Here is a 17,175-nt window from a genome sequence, read left to right on the forward strand (position 1 = left end):
CCTTTGAAACGGTGGGGGTCGTCTAATGGGGAGACGAATCGATACCAACCTTGGCTTTAACATAAGACGTAGCCAGTGCAGTATATATATATAGATGAACAACTCAAAATGGCTCTTATCTCGTCATTCTTTTACCATTGATTTTGGCTATGCGAACTCTGTCTTTTTTACGCGTTGAGAGGGGAGGACGGAGGAGGGAGGATTTTCCCATTCCCATCGCTGTTGTTGAATTATGCTTCGCAACTGAACTGCTTGATTTGGAAATCCTCTGAATGTGTGATGTGAGTGTGACAGAATCGTAAAGGGCAGTTTTTATATTTCGGACCGATCGGTTGCTCTGGGGGACCAGTGGACCTTTGTTTTCTCCTGGGAGCCGCTGGAGCGTCTTTCTCGTTTCAGCTTCTCAGCTCCGTTGGTGACAGCGGAGATCAAAAGGAGGGAACACCGGACTAAAACAGCTGTGAGGGGAAAATGCTGCCTTCGCAAGAAGCCTCCAAATTGTACCATGACAACTACATGCGGAACTCACGGGCCATCGGGGTCCTTTGGGCTATATTTACCATATGTTTGGCCATTATCAATGTAGTAGTGTTCATTCAACCCTACTGGGTTGGGGACAGTGTGAACACCCCGCACGCCGGTTACTTCGGCTTGTTTCACTACTGTGTGGGCACCGGGACCTCCAACCGGGAGCTCACATGTCAAGGGACCTTCGCCGATTTCAGTTCCATCCCCTCTGGCGCTTTCAAAGCAGCCTCCTTCTTCGTTTTGATGTCCATGGTGCTCATCTTGACCTGCATTGCTTGCTTCGTGTTGTTTTTCTTCTGCAACACCGCCACTGTCTACAAAACGTGCGCCTGGATGCAGCTGCTCTGCGGTAAGACTCGTCGAGACTGCATGGCGTTTTGGGTTGATCCGACGCTCACAACAGATGGGCATTCTGTACACGAACACAGTGGAGAGTGGAGACACTTTCATCATTACGCGCAGCTCTGTCGCGCGCGCGCTATAATATCCAAATCCCCAAAGTCCCCAAATTATGTGAAATAGCCCACAGCTGCCACTAAAGTCATTGTTTATGATAATAAACTGCCTTCAGTAGTGTTGTTAAAGATAAGCAGCTCGATCCTAATTTCGTGGCAATTTAAGCAAGCCTATTATGCACTTCATGATTAAACTCCTAAATTAATCTCCTCGGTACTTAGTGCTGTGACAGAGACACGGAATTGCAAGTGGTGTGTGTGTGTGTGTGTGTGTGTGTGTGTGTGTGTGTGTGTGTGTGTGTGTGTGTGTGTGTGTGTGTGTGTGTGTGTGTGTGTGTGTGTGTGTGTGTGTGTGTGTGTGTGCGTGCGCGCGCGCGGTTCGTCCCCGAGTGCAGGAATCCCAGTGGGGGTTACATTATTAGTTATTAGCCTATTAGTATACAATGAATAACTTGTAACAGAGCATTACATTTAATTAATAAAACAATGAACATTATCATACTTCACTATCATCAAAGAGTATCATGTCAGTATCGTCAGTATCTTGGTCAGTATATCATGGTCAGTATCTTGGTCAGTATCTTGGTCAGTATCATGATAATATGGTCAGTATCATGTTAGTATCAAATAACATGGTCAGTGTCATGGTCAGTATATGGTCAGTTTAATGGTCAGTTTAATGTCAGTATCATGGTCAGTTTAATGTCAGTATCATGGTCAGTTTAATGTCAGTATCATGGTCAGTTTAATGTCAGTATCACGGTCAGTTTAATGTCAGCATCATGGTCAGTTTAATGTCAGTTTAATGTCAGTATCATGGTCAGTTTAATGTCAGTATCATGGTCAGTTTAATATCATGGTCAGTTTAATGTCAGTATTATGGTCAGTATCATGGTCAGTTTAATGTCAGTATCATAGTCAGTTTAATGTCAGTATCAAGGTCAGTTTAATGTCAGTATCATGGTCAGTTTAATGTCAGTATCATGGTCAGTTTATCACGGTCAGTTTAATGGTCAGTATCACGGTCAGTTTAATGGTCAGTATCACAGTCAGTTTAATGGTCAGTATCACGGTCAGTTTAATGGTCAGTATCACGGTCAGTTTATGGTTGCTTGCATACTCCACGGTGCCACTTTTTCTCCTCCTTATTGCTTCCCTTTCCAAGTGTGCTCTTGTTATTTCTCCATTATAGCCATCTGCCTATTCCCCAAACTTGTAGTTTGTATTTCCCTATAGTTAAAAATAACTTTTCGTGCTCTTGTTTTTGTTCTTTGTAGTATCGTGAAATTGTGAATTGAATTGTTACATTAAAAACTGGCTGCAGTAGAGAAGAGCACCATGAACCCATTCTGTACATTCCAAAACAGCACCATTACCCTGCCTCAATCTTGTATCATGTTTGTTCTCTGCTCGCAAGTCAAGTTGTTTTGTTGTGCAACTCTGTACCATGATCAATGAAAACAGTACAGAGTTATTTTCTGAATCGGTTCTATAACAGTCTATCTCCTGTTTGAAATCCCATGTTAACATACTGTACAAGTAGTACAGTACAAGTATATAACATACTGTCAAGTAGGCCTATTATTTTTTTTATTCTGGCATGAGTGCAGCTATAAGCTTAGTGATCTATGAATGATAGGCTCCATATAATACAGGTGGTTTGCTGGGTCAATGAAAAATAGTGCAGTACAGAAGGTTCTCTGAAATATTGACTGTTGGCTCCAATGCTGCTCTATCTCTGACAGATCATGAGGAGTGACTAATTGAACCGTATTGAACCTTTTTGGCTGCGCTGCACATATGAATCTGCTGTTGTTGGAGCTGAGTAGATTTTGGATGCATGGGCCAATCCAACTTCTGTTCCCCGCCAAACTGACCCCATTTCTCAGTGCCGTACAAAGTACCATCTTGAGGCATGCGGAAAGAAATGTTGGCAGTGTTGCATAGGCATTATTCAAGAATGAATATAAAATAGAAACCTTACTATCTTACACTTCATGAGACTGGGAGACGTAGTGATGCTGCATACAGCATATCTTATCAGAGCATACAATTATGCAGAACAATTCCAATAATGTGTGTACATATATGTGCCAGCTTGTTATGAATTGTTTTCATGATTGATGATGAGTTCTCATATGCTTAATACAATTATTTTCAGTTGGTCTTGGACCCCAGAATTGATCTCAACTAGCTTAAAAATGTGTTTAGATTCTGATTCTTAGAAGTGCTACAATCCGAGTTTTGAATTAGCTTTTGGAAAAAGCCACTCAGACACTGGAGCTTAGCTGCAGATTTAAGAGCTTTACTGGGGTTGTTGCTTGTTCTTTTTTTGCTGTTTGGGCCATCCCAAGCCCCCGCAGCCTTTTGGTGGAGTCAGCAAACGCCTCCGCTGCAAACAGAGCTGGCCCTGGAGGAATCTGGTGAGGTTAAGTGAGTGCAGAGAGCGATAGTGTGGTAGAGGTGCATTTAGCATCCGCTGTCCACCTCCTAACCCTTACATGCTGACACTGTAATGTTGTCGCAGAAGGGAGTTCCAACCGCACCTCTAGCCTATGGCAGGCCAGTCTGGTGCATCTCAGAGGCAGGACAGGTTACAGGAGGAAAGGAGGCACTGGAGCAACTCAGGCAGTTTAAGCCCTTATTTTATTATCAGGGTGCAATTAAAAAAGCAACAACGTTTCGATGTATCAGTCACATCTTCGTCAGGATCACCTGACGAAGATGTGACTGATACATTGAAACGTTATACTCTTAGAGTTAAATGAACACTGGAATTTGACAGTGTGGTAAAATATGAATGTACAGTATTAATCAGTGTTTTTCCTGTTTCCAAAATGTTGACAACTGTTAGTCTTTTTTACACGGCTAACATAGCTAACGATGCAATGGGTGCCGCCCTTTCCTCGCAGTACTGACGAGTGCCTCTCACAAGTCACGATTCAGGTGGAGTCAGCTTTGGCGGTGGCTCCGCTGCCTGCCGTTTGTGTCTGCTTGTGTGGGAGAGGTTGCTCTCCATTGATATACACTACAGAGACAGTGCGGTAAACTCACTCCCATATACTACCACAGAGACAAAAGAGCAGGGTGGCAGCAAAGCATAAGCAATCAAGCAAAGTACGCAATTAATTTAATTTACTTAAGTTTAGACTATTTACTTAAGTTTAGGCATGAGTTTACTAAATTACTTAAAGTTTAGACCCTGATGGCAGATACAAATTAGGCAGTTGATCAGGGTCCCTCATGTAATTATGCATGGCACCTTCTTCCCTCTCCACATCAAATCTCTTCACCAAAAATAGCGGACTGCTCGGCTATTTTCAGCGAATTGTGAAATGCCCACAATATGGATGCTAGTGGGTAATCATCTTTGTTCCATGTCTACACCTTATTGTGTCTTCAACCTGTAGGTTACTGTGGGCCTGTTGACTACGAGTAAAGTTGTCTATAATAAGCGAGCTCTTCTAATGAGGGCAATTGATTTTACACTTAAGTTTAGACCTTTGTTACAGTCTGCTCCATATGATGTTGACACATCACAGCTCATTTGATTTGACAACTTGTAGGAGCAAGAGATAGCGGAATATAGACCAGAACAAAGTGTGTGTTCAGGGCATGTTAGGAGTCCGACTGACGAAATCCCATGAAACCATTGGATAAAGACAGGTAGAATGCTAATTAAAGAAGTAAACAAAGGCAGCGGAAAAATAAGAGGATTTGGAATAACGTGTGCATGCGTGTTGTTGCCTGCCGGGACCTAGCTAATGCAGAGCTAATCTCCTATCAGAGGGGGATCCTGCCTGGGGTTGCACATCATGGCGGCCCACTCTGCCTAAACTATAATCCTTAGCTCTCCCTTCTCCAGAGGTTAAGCTTCCACCAATATTTTTTCCACTCCATGCAAACTTCATCATCTCTGGCAGATCAACCCAGAACGGTTCTCTCCTCCACACCTCCTGCTCTTAGGCAGGAGGTGAGGTGAGGAGAAGAGAGGAGATAAAAAAGGAAAGAAAAGGAAAGGAGTGCAAGGAGTCTGAAAAGCAATGTAAGAGCAATGAACATTATAATTATTTATCATGATGATGGATGATAGCAATCACAGACAGGCGGGATGGTGTACAGCAAATGCATCTCATTTGCAGCCATTGGTGGTGTTCATGGCACATTGACATACAGCTGAGAGTGATACTCCCAAATAGATAAACATGTTGTTGATTTACGAGTGTGTGTGTGTGTGTGTGTGTGTGTGTGTGTGTGTGTGTGTGTGTGTGTGTGTGTGCGTGCGTGCGTGTGTTTGTGAGAAAGAGGAAGTTAGCCTAATGGGATTGGATGTGGGCCTAATGCTCTCGGGCCGGGTAGAGATGATAGTTTAGTCAGCTCTGTGGTGCAGCTCCACAGTGGGGCCTCTCCTGGCCATTGGGCACAGGACAGAGCCCCATCACAAGGATGGAGCTCTGTCCATGTGCCAGCAGACTGCAGGCTGACCGGACAGACGATCACTCGGCTGGAGATGACAGGGACAGCTGCTCTGCACTATAGGGCCCCAAGACTGCGCCAGCATCTATTCTACACTATGGAGGCAGACTGAACCAGAGAGGGAAACAGAGAGATGGACACATTTCTCTAAGCGTGTATTTCAATTTAATAAACTTGCTTAAATATTGTCTCCCTGCAAACTAGAGTAATATGCCCCTGTGTGTGTATTATAGTTATTTATAATACAATGTAACCTTGTTATTGCCACAGGCTTTGAAAGGGCAATAGATACATTCTCGCAAATGTATCACATGATACTTAAAGGGGAACTTAGGAATTCTATTGTCATGGAACATTCTGTGCCGTATAGAGGATCCTTTGCCAGCATCTCTTCTGTCTTACAGCTTCTCCTCGCTCCCCCCTCCCTCTCAGTGTAAGGCAGGTTTTCCATGTTTTCCCAGGGAAACATGGAATATCCTCTCCCTCTGACGGAGTTTGTGAGAGGAAACACTGTTAGGCACATTTTCCCTCAGAGACCTGGCAATAGAGAAGCCCACACTCAGGAACATGCATGCTCGCACGCACACGCACACGCGCACACACACACACACACACACACACACACACACACACACACACACACACACACACACACACACACACACACACACACACACACACACACACACACACACACACACACCCACACACACACACACACACACAGGTTTCTTTCTTCTTTTTCCCCTCACCCCAATCCACAGAGAAATCCAGCAAGGGCGAAATGGGAGAAACCCCTACGCCTACGACTGTAGTTATTTGTGTCCAATTAGAGAGAATGCAGAGAATATCAATCTTACAGGATATGTCCCTCGATCGCTTTCTGCCTTCTCTTTCCACACAATACTGCTTTTGGCCACAAACTTCTAAGAAGGACTTGGCCTAGTTAGCAATGATTTGTTGCTGTTGAAGTCCAAAGTCCTGAGTGTTCATTTAACTGTGAGAGTGTTTTTGCAGTGTGCGTCTGGAGGCAACCATGGAATGGTAATTAAAAAGAGTGCCACCAATGAGTGCGATCTGTCCAGTTCCCGAGAGGCAGAGGCGCCTTAGCACGCTGAGGCAATGGCTCCCATAGTTGGTTTGGCCGTGCACTTTAATAATGAGACTTGTTCTGAAATATTGAACATGCTATCTTGGGAGTCAGGTGAGTAAACAATATTAACAATATTATTTTCTGCAGGGCAATTTCGTAATCTTTGAAGAGGGAAGATCCACCTTACCAGAGAAGAGTGCATTGGGTTTGGGGTGTATACGTTACGATACATATATGGTTAGACATACTAACAGTCCGACAGGCATTAGTCCGACATTACACTTTTTTTGTTATATATATTTTTTATATTTTATATTTTTTATAGAGGGACAGACAATAGGCTGACAGGAAATGTGGGAGAGAGATGGGGGAGTGACATGCAGTAAAGGACGTCGGGATCGGGAGTCGAACCCGCGGCACACTGCCAGACTCGGGCTACCGGCCAAGGTGCCTGCAGCGCTGAGCCATGGCCCAGGCCAGCATTACGCTTGTTTACAATAGGGTCCACAATGTTCAATTCATCATAACATTTAGAGACATATAGATATATAGACATACACTTATATAGCCAAAAGCAAGAAATCATCATAGAGGACATGTACAGTGAGGGGGAAAAAGGGGTGGGGGGGGGGGCATTCAGATTTTACGGAGGCCAGTTTCGATTTGCAGCCATTTGTAGGTGCAAAAAAGATACTTCTTTATTGCAAAGTTGTCAATTTTGAAATAGAGAAGTATGAAATAGAGAAGTATTCCATTACGGAGCTATGTTTGTCCCTGGGTCGGATCCCTGCCTGGGTGTCCGAGCACGAAAATCCCCCACACAGTAACTCTGTCATTTCTCAACACGTTTCGAACGTGGGGCGGATCGCCGGAAACGGCCCGACCCCCTGGGCACATTCCTGGGGGTCTGGATGTTCTGGATGTTTGTTAGATTAGATAGATAGATAGATAGATAGATAGATAGATAGATAGATAGATAGATAGATAGATAGATAGATAGATAGATAGATAGATAGATAGATAGAGACTTTATTTGTCCTTTCGGAAATTTGTTTTGTGCCGTCATCAGGATACAAAAAACACATAGTACACAATACAAAAAGATCACACAGTACATTGACAATAAAAAAAAACGCATATGTTAATGCAATGCTAACAAAAGACTACGGGTGCACCAGTCAACCAACAACTTCCAATCGGCATCACATTACATTTTATGCACGGAACTGAGATGGGGCTTGCTTGTTCATAAAGCCTATACTTATGGGAACTACTGTGTACCGTCGCCCTAATGGTTAAAGATGGTATTATTAGCTAGTAATTTCCCCTTCCTGAGTACCCGTGTCTCATACATTGATATCATAGAATCATAGAATCTCAAATCGTACCCCAGCTATTTTGCTGGACACGATGATTTTATGGAGTTTGTTCTTATTAACCAACCAATGATAATGAGCCATACCAGGAAACAAAACAAAATGTCAATGCACTCTCCACGAAGGATCGATGGAAGAGTGCCATTACATTTTTTTCCACGTTATACTGTCTGAGCATAAAATGCAGCCTCTGCTGACCTTTCTTATAGATGTACAATCACTACCTCATCCCCATCTATTTCCTGGTGTGCATGAGCACCAGTCCTAAAGTCAAATATGACCTCATTAGTTTTCTTAACTCTTAACTCTCAACTGAAGGAAGTTACTCCTGCACCAACCAGCAAACTCATCCACTGTTCTTCGATAGCTTATCTCATCATCCTCAATCAGACCAACAATAGCTGTGTCGTCTGCAAATGTAACAATACAGATGTTATCTGACTCACTCCTACAGTCGATTGTGTACAGTGTGAACAATACCGGTGAAATCACGCTCCCTTGCGGAGCCATCTTTAGCCCAGCACCCACACTACTACAGTGAGTATATGTTTCCTTGAATATATATTGTGAATGCAGTAATGCACCATCCAACCATATACCAATCATATGTTTAGGGGACTCTGGAGCGCACCTCCAAACCACCTCTGCCCATAGGGCCCTCCTAGCTCTGGTGCATAGCTCTAATGCGCTAAATGCAACGCATTAGAGCTATGGATCAGAGCTAGGGGCCTCCACAAACGTGAACAGCTGCATTGTCCGTCCTGTCGTACAAACTATTTCCGCCACTGCTCCTGCAATCTACGCCTGACACAGCCCGGAGTAGGCAATAGGCATTCGTCTATACGAGACTATATGCTAGGCCTAAAGGGCTCACAACAAGCAGCTCTGGTCTACTGCATATACATTCGTCCACCGGGTCATTAACTGGTGCTGCTGTGCCTGCTGCGTGCAGAGTGCAGAGTGATCCTGTTACCTCGCTCCATCCCTTTGTAAATCATCATAACCGCTTATAGATTTGTAATTACATTCCAGCCCTCCATGGGTGGGAGGGAGACAGTGTTACCATGTCTATTGCAGGGGTCGGGAGGCTTTTCCCTCCATGGGTGGGAGGGAGACAGTGTTACCATGTCTATTGCAGGGGTCGGGAGGCTTTTCCCTCCATGGGTGGGAGGGAGACAGTGTTACCATGTCTATTGCAGGGGTCGGGAGGCTTTTCCCTCCATGGGTGGGAGGGAGACAGTGTTACCATGTCTATTGCAGGGGTCGGGAGGCTTTTCCCTCCATGGGTGGGAGGGAGACAGTGTTACCATGTCTATTGCAGGGGTCGGGAGGCTTTTCCCATCAAGCCAACGAACAGGGAAGATAATTAGGCTGCAGGCATTCAGCGACAAATTGACAATCATGATCTAATGTACGTAGCTATTGATTTCCCAGCTTGTTAGATGTGCGTCATGCCAGTGTGAGTGGAGGAGCTCTGGGAAGCGGATGTTCTTAATGTGGGCATTTCTCTTTAACTGAGATGTTTTTGTTTTGTTTTTAATTGATCAAACTGACACACATTAGGTGTTAGTTTGTTCCATTCTTCCAATAGACGTCTTGTTGAAGGAAGCTACAAGCGCCTTTACTCCAGTTACTAACATGCATCTATGCTGATCAGGTTGTATTTAATTAGAGCATAGACCAAGATAGGCAGTAATGCTGAAAGTCTAAATCATCTCCTTTGGCCGTGTTAATAACAATAGGCCTCCAGTCAACTACAATGTAAATAAAAATCACACCTGTGTGAAGTGAAGGGCACTAATATATTAAAGTCTTAACTCATCTTGCTATGATTAGGTGATGTAATGCTAATGGTGAAACAAACGGTGACAAAACAAACATTAAATTGTCTTTATTGTTAACGGCATTTAATGTTTGTGTTAGGGTCAAGATGACTTAAATTTCCCTTCATTGTCAATGACTTTTTTTAAACAAACATTGAACTAAAAATAAACATTAAATCTGTATATAGGAGGGGCTAGCGCCCCTCAAACATTTTGTGTGAGCAGGAGTAGATGCACTGTGTACAAATGGCTAAATTACATCAACATGATGATATTTCTGAGGACTATAGTAAAATGCAGAGTTCATTTAACCGACAGTGTAAAGCTCTAACCACACCAAAGGGTGCAACTCCTTGGACTCAAGGAGTTGCACCCTTTGGTGTGGTTTGGGCCATTGAATTCCATGCATTGAATCACTTGGGCAAGTTGGACAACTTGGGATAACGTGCGTCAATGTGCAACAGGACATATAACAGCGCTGGGACAACGCTAAAACAGTCTCAACCCTTAGGTTAGGGCTTAAAAACTGACCCTCAACACTACAGTATATAGTTAATCACTGATGAAGAGACGTACTACAATTATTCTTACCCAGGGCTCAAATAGGTCAGCTACTTTGTTTCCCCTCAACAGCTAATCTCTTCACCAAAAATCACAGATGTACAAGCTCATGCATCGCATTGCGACACGTTGTGAGCTTTTGTTATAGCTATTTTCATCAAATGTTCTCCGACCAGAATAGAGACACTGGGATTCATGTGGAAAATTATTAAGTGACCTGATATATTTGCAACAGTACAGTTACTGTCCCAAATCTATCAGGTCACTTAATGACCACATAACCATCATGTCACTATATTGCAAGTAGGACAGGCCAGATAGCGAGTGACATGATGGATCCTGGATCCTCTGCCCAGTGTTTACAACATGTACACCTCATGCACACTTCATTGGATCCGCGTCCAAATCAAGAGCTTATTTTGGTGGTCTATTTTGAGAGCATAACTTCTCTGTTAACAATTTAAGTTAGAGATTTGGATGCTGGGGCACCCGCTGGCCGAGTGGTCCAGGCGCATGCCACATGTAGGCTTTGGCCTGACATTGTGTCTCTCTATAAAGGCTAAAAAACTAATTTGGATGATGATATTTGGATGCTATCCCTAATGTAACAGCCCCACTGTCGACACCACCTGATTTCAGCATGTTTGAAGGGCTGAGGGATGTTGATGAGTGAGTGAGTGAGTGAGTGGGTGAGTGGGTGAGTGAGTGAGTGAGTGGGTGAGTGAGTGAGTGAGTGAGTGGGTGAGTGAGTGAGTGAGTGAGTGAGTGAGTGAGTGCACGTGAATGAGTGCACGTGCGTGACACACCTCTATGCTTCTCTCCTCTTACATTTTTATCCCACGATTATTGCAATCCATCTTTTTCACCCAGTGTTCTCTCTCTCATCTTATTATCCTCTCTATCCTTAGAGCTAGGCACACACACACCCTTTCCCCTCCATCACCACCACAACCCCACAACCCATCTCTTGGTTGTCTCCAATGTATACCATGATTAAAGTTATCTCATTCTCATCATCACTCCTCCACCTCCCCCTCTCTTCCTCTCTCCATCACTGTCACCACCCCAGTGGTGGACAGTAACAAAATATATTTATTGAGTAAGCTTATAGATCTGAAATGTTATATATTTTTACTCAAGTATCCCACTGGTGTTGAGTAGTTTGTCTACCCATGCTCTCCATCACTGCCACCATTTACACAGTACAATTGTTAGTTCTAATTGAACTCTGGTAGTGTAAATCTGTCTGTCTTTACATTCTCAAAGTGAAATTGACACTCACGAACTGTGCAACCCAATCGGCAAATTTTTCACCTATATCAGCCCTTTCTTCTCGCACTCTACCTTATTTGCTCTCTCTCCATCCGTGTCCTGCTCACCATTTCTCTTTCATCCCTCTCACTGTCACATTCATGAAATGTTACTTGACGAATAATTGACAGTTTGCGTTTTAAGCCCTATAACCACACCATGCAACATGCAACTCCTGGCGACTACTTGCAACCATTATTCCCAATGGCATGTTGCAAGGAGTTGCAATGGTGAGGTTTGTTTTGTTGCAACGATTTGCATGACGACCCTCTGGTGTGGTTAGGGCTTTAGGCACACAACTTGCACAGGGAAGATATGACAGGTAACTTAAATACCGGTATATAAAAAAAGATTTATATTACTGATAAATATAATGATATTTTTTTATACTATCTTTTTTAAATAGAGGAAATAGCCAATGTCAAGTTCACATTGTAAGCTTGTAGATCTGCTATTCAATATATAATTATACTGTATTATGAATAATTGCGATTAGTCGATTATGTAATAATTGTGAAAGGCCAATGGTTGGCCAAGGCCTGGTTGATCATATTATTTTCACCCACTTCCTCTCCTTCCAGCTCGCCTTTCCTTTCCCATCCCTCCATCCCAGAAAGATTGTGACTCATATTATCTAATGCTTGTAGAACTGAGAGTATTCATTAAAGGGTTATATATGGAATTCAGATTGTGTGTTTGACTGTGTGTGTGTGTGTGTGTGTGTGTGTGTGTGTGTGTGTGTGTGTGTGTGTGAGAGACGCGCGTGCTTGTGCGTGCGTGCTTGCGTGGGTACTTGCCCATTCATCTTGATGCCATGCTGTGCTCATAGATGTGAGAGTGCTGCTCCAGAATAATTGGCTGCCTCAACCCATCATTGTACATGTGTGTAGGAACAAGGGCCAAGGTGGTGGCCCCAGATGGCAACAGCGAGGAGTTTGACATCTTGGCTAGGGTACTTCATGGGGACACCCTAGCTCCCTTCCTCTTCGTCATAGTCCTGGACTACACGTTAAGGAAGGCCATCAGTGGACGAGAGCAGGATCTTGGCTTCACCATAACACCAAGGATGTGGAGACGACAACCCGCCCACAGTAGTCCTGACAGATCTGGACTACACAGACGACATCAGCCTGCTCTCTGACCGCATGGAACAAGCTCAGGAGCTCCTGAACAGAGTCAGAGTGTGCCAAGGTTGGCTTCCAGGCTGATTGTCAAGAAAACTGAAGTTATAACATCCCATCAGAGCATGTCAGAGGAGGCTCTGACAACAACAGGAGGCACTGCTCTGAAGGAATTCAAAGACTTCAAACCTGGGCTCATGGTCAACTCAATGGAGAAAGATATTAATGTGAGAAAGTCACTTGCATGGAGGGCATAAACGGCATGGCCAGTGTATGGAACTCCAACCTCCCCCTCAAACCAAACTCAGCTTCTTCTATGCAGTGAATGCTGGACCCTGAAGCCAAACCTGCAGAAGTCTTTAGATGGGTTCTACACCAGAATGCTGCGTGCCATACTTAACATCAGCAAGAGTACAACATGTTACCAACAAGAATCTGTAGGATGATATGCCAAGGGTGAGCCAGAAAATAGCAGCCAGGAGAATGAGATTAGCCAGCAAACTAGTGCTGTGGGAACCAACACACGGGCACCGGTCACGAGGATGTCCAATTAAATGGCCACTTCACCCCTTTTGCAACCAGATCTTATTTTAATGATGTTTGGGAGACAAGAAACACTTTCCTGTGAGTATTTGTGTTTTTAGTCCAGTATTTCAAAGTGTCCATGGACTCCATGATGTCATGGACACTGGCCACTTCCTTCCTGGACTACAATTCCCATAATGCTTTGGTGCACTGCTCCTCCTTGTGGATAGGGAGACAGCTGTCTTAGACAACATATAGTCCTAGGACAAATAAAGAGGATAGTGCACGGGGGCGCGGCCTAGGCTCCTGCGGGAGGTTTGCACATGTGCAGTGTAAACAGGAAATGCGATGATGGAGTGTTCCAGCAGAGGTGCTATGGTGCATGAGAGTTGCTGACCCTGAACTGAAATAATAAAAAGAGAATAGTACAAAGTTGATTTTGTTTTTATTATAAATGAATTGATTTCATATCTGTGGAAATGTTCTTTAGTACATGTGTCAAACTTTTATTTTTGTGAAATGACAAAGGAACATGGATACTGTTCATTCAAGTGCTGTGGATGATATAAAACAAAGGGGAGGGTGACTGCTGTTTAATTCTCAACTGTTCCGGATCTCATTATTTACAACACAAGTTATGAGCTTTCTATGTAGCACCTCTGCTGGAACACTCCTGTTTACACTGAGCATGTGCAAACCTCCCGCAGGAGCCTAGGCCGCGCCTCCGTGCACTATCCTCTTTATTTATTCTAGATATAGTCCAGGAAGTAAGTGAGCCCAGTGTCCACCATGACATCATGGACTCCATGGACACATTGAAATACTAAAATATCTAAAAACACATATTATTACCCACATAAAAACCACAGGAAATGTGCAATTATGTTTATTTTAAACATACTTAAAATAAGATCTGGTTGCAAACAGAGTGAAGTGTCCCTTTATCATATGTGGATGTACTCAAGAAAGACGCAGGAGCGCAAAGCACCAACGAACTGGCCAGATGTATTGAGAACCGGGATGACTGGAAGCATCGCCTTTCCTTTCCCATCCCTCCATCCCAGAAAGATTGTGACTCATATTATCTAATGCTTGTAGAACTGAGAGTATTCATTAAAGGGTTATATATGGAATTCAGATTGTGTGTTTGACTGTGTGTGTGTGTGTGTGTGTGTGTGTGTGTGTGTGTGTGTGTGTGTGTGTGTGAGAGACGCGCGTGCTTGTGCGTGCGTGCTTGCGTGGGTACTTGCCCATTCATCTTGATGCCATGCTGTGCTCATAGATGTGAGAGTGCTGCTCCAGAATAATTGGCTGCCTCAACCCATCATTGTACATGTGTGTAGGAACAAGGGCCAAGGTGGTGGCCCCAGATGGCAACAGCGAGGAGTTTGACATCTTGGCTAGGGTACTTCATGGGGACACCCTAGCTCCCTTCCTCTTCGTCATAGTCCTGGACTACACGTTAAGGAAGGCCATCAGTGGACGAGAGCAGGATCTTGGCTTCACCATAACACCAAGGATGTGGAGACGACAACCCGCCCACAGTAGTCCTGACAGATCTGGACTACACAGACGACATCAGCCTGCTCTCTGACCGCATGGAACAAGCTCAGGAGCTCCTGAACAGAGTCAGAGTGTGCCAAGGTTGGCTTCCAGGCTGATTGTCAAGAAAACTGAAGTTATAACATCCCATCAGAGCATGTCAGAGGAGGCTCTGACAACAACAGGAGGCACTGCTCTGAAGGAATTCAAAGACTTCAAACCTGGGCTCATGGTCAACTCAATGGAGAAAGATATTAATGTGAGAAAGTCACTTGCATGGAGGGCATAAACGGCATGGCCAGTGTATGGAACTCCAACCTCCCCCTCAAACCAAACTCAGCTTCTTCTATGCAGTGAATGCTGGACCCTGAAGCCAAACCTGCAGAAGTCTTTAGATGGGTTCTACACCAGAATGCTGCGTGCCATACTTAACATCAGCAAGAGTACAACATGTTACCAACAAGAATCTGTAGGATGATATGCCAAGGGTGAGCCAGAAAATAGCAGCCAGGAGAATGAGATTAGCCAGCAAACTAGTGCTGTGGGAACCAACACACGGGCACCGGTCACGAGGATGTCCAATTAAATGGCCACTTCACCCCTTTTGCAACCAGATCTTATTTTAATGATGTTTGGGAGACAAGAAACACTTTCCTGTGAGTATTTGTGTTTTTAGTCCAGTATTTCAAAGTGTCCATGGACTCCATGATGTCATGGACACTGGCCACTTCCTTCCTGGACTACAATTCCCATAATGCTTTGGTGCACTGCTCCTCCTTGTGGATAGGGAGACAGCTGTCTTAGACAACATATAGTCCTAGGACAAATAAAGAGGATAGTGCACGGGGGCGCGGCCTAGGCTCCTGCGGGAGGTTTGCACATGTGCAGTGTAAACAGGAAATGCGATGATGGAGTGTTCCAGCAGAGGTGCTATGGTGCATGAGAGTTGCTGACCCTGAACTGAAATAATAAAAAGAGAATAGTACAAAGTTGATTTTGTTTTTATTATAAATGAATTGATTTCATATCTGTGGAAATGTTCTTTAGTACATGTGTCAAACTTTTATTTTTGTGAAATGACAAAGGAACATGGATACTGTTCATTCAAGTGCTGTGGATGATATAAAACAAAGGGGAGGGTGACTGCTGTTTAATTCTCAACTGTTCCGGATCTCATTATTTACAACACAAGTTATGAGCTTTCTATGTAGCACCTCTGCTGGAACACTCCTGTTTACACTGAGCATGTGCAAACCTCCCGCAGGAGCCTAGGCCGCGCCTCCGTGCACTATCCTCTTTATTTATTCTAGATATAGTCCAGGAAGTAAGTGAGCCCAGTGTCCACCATGACATCATGGACTCCATGGACACATTGAAATACTAAAATATCTAAAAACACATATTATTACCCACATAAAAACCACAGGAAATGTGCAATTATGTTTATTTTAAACATACTTAAAATAAGATCTGGTTGCAAACAGAGTGAAGTGTCCCTTTATCATATGTGGATGTACTCAAGAAAGACGCAGGAGCGCAAAGCACCAACGAACTGGCCAGATGTATTGAGAACCGGGATGACTGGAAGCATCGATGGAGGGATAGAGAGAAATAAAGGACTGATACCAATAATCTAAATAAATAATATAATAGGGCCAAAATAGGCCATAATTATTCAATACTTTCAACTTTTTTCTTAATTAGCAGAAATAGCCGATCCATACTAGCTGGATCTGCTATTTCTGCGTTTGTTTTGGTTTGCATATTTTCTAAAGTTTTCAACATGGAATTATCTGAAATAATTGCATTAGGTAATGTAATGTAATAATTGTGACAGGCCTTGTACACAGTGTTAAAATGTACACACACACACACACACACACACACACACCTGCAAATGCACTTTATTACCACTGACTGTGTGTATTAGGCTATTAGCAGTGTAGCGTGCATGTGAATGTGCCTGGCTGTTGTCTAGCATTAGCCTTGGGTTAACATAATAATACGTTGAGTCATCCGTCCCAGCTCTCTCCTTCGTTGCAGCTGTCCAACTAATTAACACCTCTGGAATGCCTGACCTCAAGGGCACCAGGGTAACAGGGGGGGGGGGGAGACAATATCTCAGCTCACTATTTCCTATCTTGACAGGATGCTATTGCACAAAATGTCAGGAAGACTGAGAGAATGCCCATTAGAAAATCCTCATGTTATCAATGCGTTTGTAATCAGAATTGTATTCTTCTTCTCCTCCTCCTCCTCCTCAAAACATTAATTTCTCATTTTATTTGAGGGAAAGGTTTCATCTGGATCCCGAGGTATTCTGATTTCGCATTTCCTTTTTTTTCTCCATTAGGCCTGTGGTTC

General features: G+C 43.7%; 1 protein-coding gene across 1 annotated transcript in view; it reads left to right on the forward strand.

Moving 5' to 3' along the window:
* Positions 1 to 346: 346 nt before the first annotated feature.
* Positions 347 to 17,175, forward strand: part of lhfpl4a (LHFPL tetraspan subfamily member 4a) — a 30,828-nt gene continuing 13,999 nt past the window's right edge. The window contains exon 1 of the mRNA XM_083770879.1: positions 347 to 877. Within this exon, the coding sequence (XP_083627005.1) occupies positions 472 to 877 (406 nt within the window). The 5' untranslated portion in view covers positions 347 to 471. The remainder of the gene's footprint in view (positions 878 to 17,175) is intronic.

Source organism: Protomyctophum parallelum, assembly GCF_964188405.1.
Source record: "Protomyctophum parallelum genome assembly, chromosome: 8".
Taxonomy (NCBI): domain Eukaryota; kingdom Metazoa; phylum Chordata; class Actinopteri; order Myctophiformes; family Myctophidae; genus Protomyctophum; species Protomyctophum parallelum.